General features: G+C 25.8%; 1 protein-coding gene across 3 annotated transcripts; it reads left to right on the forward strand.

Annotated features, from left to right (window-relative positions):
- The first annotated feature begins 37 nt into the window (after positions 1 to 37).
- Positions 38 to 7,150, forward strand: LOC149061411 (uncharacterized). Of its 3 annotated transcripts, none has more exons than XM_089217620.1 (4): positions 38 to 347; positions 4,268 to 4,386; positions 5,875 to 5,933; positions 6,005 to 7,150. In XM_089217620.1, the coding sequence occupies exon 4, from the start codon at positions 6,063 to 6,065 to the stop codon at positions 6,924 to 6,926; it is 864 nt and encodes a 287-aa protein (XP_089073746.1). In that variant the 5' UTR covers positions 38 to 347; positions 4,268 to 4,386; positions 5,875 to 5,933; positions 6,005 to 6,062; the 3' UTR covers positions 6,927 to 7,150. The 3 variants fall into 3 exon arrangements, with proteins under 3 accessions (XP_089073746.1, XP_089073749.1, XP_089073747.1); XM_089217623.1 differs by having other exon boundaries at positions 38 to 199; XM_089217621.1 differs by lacking the exon at positions 38 to 347 and having other exon boundaries at positions 3,370 to 4,386.

Consider the following 7,150-nt stretch of genomic DNA (forward strand, 5'->3'; position numbering starts at 1 on the left):
GCAAGATAATACTTTGATAGCAGTGATAGTACTATTAGCCTACTGCCGTGAAGTTCAAGTTGTGTTGGTTGCCCCTGTTGTTATGCCATCGGCTACGCTTTTGTCAAGACGACAAGACGTCAATTGAGTTCTACCATAGAGGCCATAAATTATTGTGTTAAAGTTACCTACACACTTGTAAGACGGAGACAACAGATATGTGTGTAGCGTCCTCTTAATGTCCAAATGATTACCTAACATGTTTGAATTCTAAATTTAAATCTTTTTTTTGTGTGTGAATATTGTATTATATGGTTATATTATTATGATTTACAAGGACTTCACAAGTAACTACCTCCCCGAAAAATGTACGGGTGTTTACCATTTTTACATAGTGATTAGGTTTGATAACCATCCTACATATTATTATATTTAATTTATCCTAAACCAGCGATTCTTAACTTATGGTGGCCCCCTGGGGATTAGGTAGTTAATTTAACTATAATTTTTTTTTCACATAAAATATATCTTATATTATGTGATATAGATCTACGTCTACTTCCTTTAATTTGTAATACAAAATAATTATTATAAATTAATGATAACATGAGATATTTAGTAGAAAAAAGGCATTCGATAAAAAATTTGAAGGGGGTCTGCGACTTCTAAAAACCTTTTATCGGAGGTAAATGTTTTACATAGGGTTAAAAACCGCTGCTCTAATCGTTTGGCAGGACCATCCTACATTTCATATATACATATACAGGATGTCCCAAAGAGATCTGACATTCTGACAAATGAAATGACTTTTGTTCTAATCAATATTTTTTAAAAATTTCTTTTAAATATAATCCATAGACATTTCCGCTACATTTTTAGAATACATTTTTTTTTTTTTTTTTAATACTGAAAATAAAAACTTAAAAATTGATAAAAATTTAATTTTTTCGAAATATTCAATATAGCCAATTTGTAAATCTGATTTTTAGAAAAATGTTTATAGTAAAAACTTATCCAAGTCAAATGGCTGATTTTTTACAATTTTTTTAACTATCAATATTTACGATGAGTAAATTACGATCTAGTTTATGTTAGAAACATTTTAATTTCAAATAATATAAAGTTTTTTAAAAATATTTTATGAGAAAATTTTTAAATAGGTGCATGTTAAAATATAATTATGTGTGTGTTTTTTTTTTTTTTTTTTGTGTCTGTGTACAGCATAACTAGTCGAAATAATGCTTCGATTTCAAACTTTGGGGATGGTTTCCGATGTAAAAGTGAAGATCCTTGGTGCATTATAGAGGTCAAGAGTAAACATTTTCCAACAGTTTTCAAGAAATCGAGAAAAACAAAAAAAAAATGACAGAAAAACTGGAATTTTTACGCAAAACCAGTTTTCGACCAAATCGATATTTTTATATGGTTGTTATTCAAAAACTAATCACTGTAAATACTTGAAATCTTCACCAAATGTTAATGTTAGTGATATCTATATACAGTTTAATTTTCAAACATTTTAGACTTTATTTGAGTTATTTATAGACCACTGAAGTTTTCGATTTTTTTGAGAAAGTTTTTTTGAAGTGTTCTTATTGTAGACAAAAAAAAAATTAAAAATCGTAAGTCACGTTTTTTTTTAATAAGCGTTTACAGTTCAAAATTTTAAGAAATCTGTCGAAAACGCGAAAATTTACAAGTAATTTTGAAGTTGAAAAATCATAAAATTTTTTGCGTTTATAACTAAGGATTGAAAATTCAACACTAAGTTTCCCATAAGTTTTCCTTCAAGTAGCTATAGAGAAAACTCGAAGCATCATTATAGGAACAATTTTAAGTGCGTTTGAATTTTAAATTTTTACGAAATAGCGTAACGATAACCATTTATCCTAAAAATGATTTTAAACATTTGTTATTATTCAAAAAGTATAAGTCGTAGGTACGTGAAAATTTTATCAGTTATTTAGATTGGCATTTTGTTTACAAGATTTAATTTTCAAAATATTTTGACTTTTTTTGAGATATTTATAGACGACTGATATTTTGAATTTGTCTGAAAAATTTTTTTTGAAGTGTCGATAAAAATTTTTTGGTCCTATCAAAATACTTGAAAATTTAATACAAAGTTCCTCATAAGTTATTATTATAGTGATTAAAAAATTATAAGAATACATAGGCACAATTTTTTTTCATTAGTATTTGAAGTTCAAATATTGACTTAATACGTAAAAATTACGGCAATTTTCAAATTATCTTAGATCGAAAGTCATAAAAGTTTTTCTTTTTAATTCTAAGATTTGAGAATTTAATATAAGGCTCATAATATAGTTTTGCAATAGCAGTTGAAAATTAAAAGAAATATATAGCTACATTTTTTTTTTACATGCATTCAAATTTTAATTCTGACAACATACGTAAAAATCACAAATTATTTTAATTAAACTAAGATTTAAAAATTTAATATAAGATTCCTTACAAGTTTTTCAATCTTATCACAAAAAAAATGTCCACCGGAAATGCAAATTAAATTTTTATTAGCATTTGAATTTCAAACATTGAAATATCATCAAAACCATGAATATTTGCATATTATTTTGTAGTTCAAAATTCATAATATTGTTTGTATTTATATCTAAGGTTATAAAATTTAACACCAAGTTTTCTATAAGTTTTGCTTTAAATAGTTATAGAGAAAATTTGAAGCGCCATTATAGGAAAAATGTTTTGAGCGTTTGAGTTTTAAATTTTTATGAAATCGCGTAATGATAACGAATTATCCTCAAATCAGGTATTCGTATACCTATCTATGATAATATAAGGTATTATGAATCATGATGACTATATGATAACTACACTAATTGATTAACCATGCCTTATGCAAAATGCGTCTTAATTGAAAAATAAAATATTTGTTTCAAAATAGAATATATGACAATATTTAAATATAATATATCCTAGACTGACAAATCATCTCCGTTTAGAATCGTTTTTCGTATACAATGATACCTATCATTGCATTCAAATTTGAACCCATCCATTACAGTAACCTACTGTACAGCAGAGCGACATCCACGACTTACCCGCTTTTTTTATTTTTTTATTGCATTTATTTTAATAATATGTGATGTATAAACTAAAAATGACCATAATTTACTATAATTTACTTAACGAAAATATTGATATTTAAAAACTTTTTAAAAAATCAGCCATTTTGCTTAAATATGTGTTTTTACCATATACATTTTTCTAAAAATCAGATTTACAAATTGGCTATATTGAATATCTCGAAAATAAATTTTATCAATTTTTTATTTTCAGTATTAAAAAATTAAAAATGTATTCTATATATGTAGCGCAAGTGTCTATGAATTATATTTAAAAGAAATTTTTTTTAAATATTGATAAGAACAAAAGTTATTTCATTTGTCAGATCTCTGTGGGACAACCTGTATACATATTTATGCTTCATTGTGAATTATATAAACCATGGACTTATATTACATTATTATATTTTCTATCCATTGTGAAAAGAACTTTATGTGTAGGACATTATACTGTTAACAATTTAATACCTATAAGATTCCACATAACTACATAAGTTGTAATTATTGAAGTGTAAAAATGTGGGAATAAGTATTTAGGTACCTCTGCACCATTACTTTCCCACCTTTTATATTACTATAGTTTAACTAATGTTTAATTAAGTATAAATCTATATAACTTTTAATTACATTATCTTATATTTAAAGTAGTATAGAATATACTTTTAAATTTATAGACAAGTAATTTTATAACTGTATGAAAAATAAGAGTATATCAAAATAACATAACATCCATCGCATGTAAAAAGTAAATTTCGGTTTATAAAGCAGCAGCACCAATGTTACTAGTAGTAACCAATAGGTAACCATTTTGAGTTATCACTACGCACTAATAGTAACATAGACATATTAATAAATTAACATTTGCTGTTAGTTGTTTGAATTTCGAAATTTGAAGAAAAGTACAGAAATAATAATTGTACTAAATTATATTTTCTTAAATTTTATGGTATTCCATGATATCGACAACTTTTTATTTGTTACCAATTATAAAATACTGTACAATAATTATTTTACTTTTAATCACAAATAAAAAAAAAATAGAAGAAAAAATTACTTGTTCATGGAATATAAATTATATTACCCCATACCTTATCATCCAGGAACGCTCAGAGAGGCCATCTTTAAAATAATATTGTGTTTAAGATCTAAGTTAGGTTAAGTAATTCAGTTTATACTGTTTATAGGTCCATTGTCTCCAGTCTACATTCTACACTCTGAATATTTTTAAACTAATTAGTCAGGCTGTCTGGACTACATCTGTATTCTGCACAAGCAACTAGAATTGGAATTCGGAAGAAGATTGGTAATTACAAAACATATATTACTGAAATTCATAATTACAATAATTGATAATATTAAATATTAAATATAATACTAATGACGCAGTTTTAATGCTAAAAAATGTTTCTGCAGTAAAGGAGGTTTCAAGTGTAGGTACCTCATTTTGTAAGTCACTGTTATATCAATATTAAATTTGAGTTCCAGTACATATAAATCATTTAAAATATTTTTAATGGTTTTAATATAAATATTTGTAAACAGAATTGTCAATGTACTTAAAAATCAATCAAAATTTAAGAACAAAATACTTTTAAACCGTACAAAGTACATAATATGCAAATGCCAAGTTTAGTCAAGTATAACTATTTGAAAATATTTAAACACAAATAATTTAGTTTAATTATTCATTAATAACACTAGGAATCATAACATCAGAGTTAAGACGTAAACTATTGTATTCCTGAACATAAAAATCCATAGGTTAAAATTGATTTATAATATATTCTTGAAGTAAACAGTTTAAAAAAATAATTAACAAATTGTAAAATTTTGTTTGATGAAAACATTGTGATAGTAAAAAAAAATATAAAAAAAAATTCTTAGGTCTTATCTGTTAATTTGTAGTCCTGACCCTTTAAATTAAATGTGCCATAGTATAAAATAAAATAAAAATTTAAAACAAAACACAAATATTTAGAAGTTAATCTTAAAAAAACTTAAAAAGATTGAGTTAAGCAAATTTCATTATTAGATCCAAGAAATTATTTTCAGATTAATTTTTGATTTTATAGTTTAACTAGTTTAAAGTATGAAGGGTCCAGCTCAATTTTCACTTTTTACTTTCAAATAAATCTTGTTGCGGTATTTTATTAAATATAGAAATATTAAATATCTAATAACTGAGATATTTTTTATTTGATTATGTTTGTGTACGCGTTGAAGTTGGTATTAATTATTAAATATATTAACTATCAAAAATAATTCACAAGTTGTGTATACAAAGTTTTGATTGATGTTATTGAAATATTAAAATAATACATTTTTCTACTAATGCACAGTCTGAGTTTAATTCATAATTTTAATAAATATGTTTATGGCAATAATTATTAGTGCTATGAATAATAATAGCTTTATTTTCTGTGTTAAAATCTAAAATAAATATGTGCTAAATTAAAAATTAATTAAATGTATTATTGGTTTTCTAATAAACTCAAATAATAAAAATGAGCAATTCCATATAGTTCAGGCAACATATGATGTATAATTTTCTTATATTACCCATTAAGTAAATACCATAATGAATACAGTTTTTAATAGTCAGATCACATTTAAATATAAATAATAAATCAAGTATGTTTTCAAGATTAATAATACTTGTTTCTTAGCAATGAGTTCATATGTCATGTTATATATCATTGTGATTGAATTTTTTTTCGTATTATCTCATATTTGTCTTAAGTGTTTATTATCATTGTGTTTTTATTAATATGTATTTTGAATTTGTTTACAGATTATATATTTATTGTGAATCATTGATTTCATAAAGAAGGTTGTATCCCCGAGATTGAGGTATACTTTAATCATACTTAGCTCATAACTTATACAAATTTGTTGATATTTATTGGTTACTTTAATTTTAGGTAAACTCAGGAACGTAATAGTATTTTGAGAAGAGGAAAACTAGCTTTGCTTATTAGAATGTTTGATCTAATCAAGCTGGCCTTTATGGCTTGTAACGACGATGCAAAAAAATGGTATCACACTGTCCCTAGAAATATTGTTAGAGTTGATGTGCAAAATTGTTGTATTGAACTAAAGAATACCATGATGGGAATTCGTATAAGTCTGTTAAATACGGAATTGTGTACGAATGCAGCGTTCAATGGCCATTATGATTGCTTATCATTTGCTCGTCGTATAGGATATTTATGGAATGAAACAACATGTGCATCAGCTGCATGCAACGGAAAACTCGATTGTTTGAAATACTTGAGAGAAAATGGATGTCCTTGGAATGAAAAAACATGTGTAGGTGCTGCATGTAATGGCCAACTGCATTGCTTAAAATATGCGGTTGAAAATGGATGTCCCGTTAGCAAAACCACAATGAACTGTTCTGCAAAAAATGGTTATTTAGATTGTTTAAAATACTTACATTCCAAGGAGGTTACATGGGACGTATTTACTTGTTCACATGCTGCAGAAAATGGTCATATTGACTGTTTAAGATACCTCCATGAGAATGGTTGTCCATGGGATGAACGCGTGAGCTATTGTGCTGCATTGAATGGTCATCTTGAATGCTTGATATACTCCCACGAACATGGATGTCCATGGAACAATCTAGTAACCTGCATAGCTGCAATAAGAGGACAATTAAGCTGTATGATGTACGCACATGAAAACGATTGTCCATGGCATGAAGATACTATCTTTTATGCAGGAATAGGAAAACACACAGATTGTATAATATATGCTCTTGAAAATGGTTGTAGGTTAAATGACAGAACACGGGAAGCATTGTCCACAAATGGATACAAAAGAATAGTTGGAATGTACTGAAAAATAATATTATATTAATTTCAAACGGATAATTGTTGTGTACATAGGTCAATGATGGTCAGAAGAAAAAAACATACATTTTTATCATGTTAAACTATCTTCTTATTTGTTCTTTTTGACATGTACTTATTTAAGTTTCTATTAATATTTTTCATTATTCTAATAAACTTTATACTATAAAATCTGTGATTAAGGGGAAAAAATAAAATAATTAAGTTTTAAAA

Source organism: Diuraphis noxia, unplaced genomic scaffold (genome assembly GCF_037042655.1).
Source record: "Diuraphis noxia isolate RWA-SAM2 unplaced genomic scaffold, SU_Dnox_SAM2 contig0001, whole genome shotgun sequence".
Classification (NCBI taxonomy): domain Eukaryota; kingdom Metazoa; phylum Arthropoda; class Insecta; order Hemiptera; family Aphididae; genus Diuraphis; species Diuraphis noxia.

Bases quoted from the DNA above. Each gene is read 5' to 3' on its own strand.
- LOC149061411 (XM_089217620.1), top strand. From the start codon at position 6,063: ATGTTTGATCTAATCAAGCTGGCCTTTATGGCTTGTAACGACGATGCA.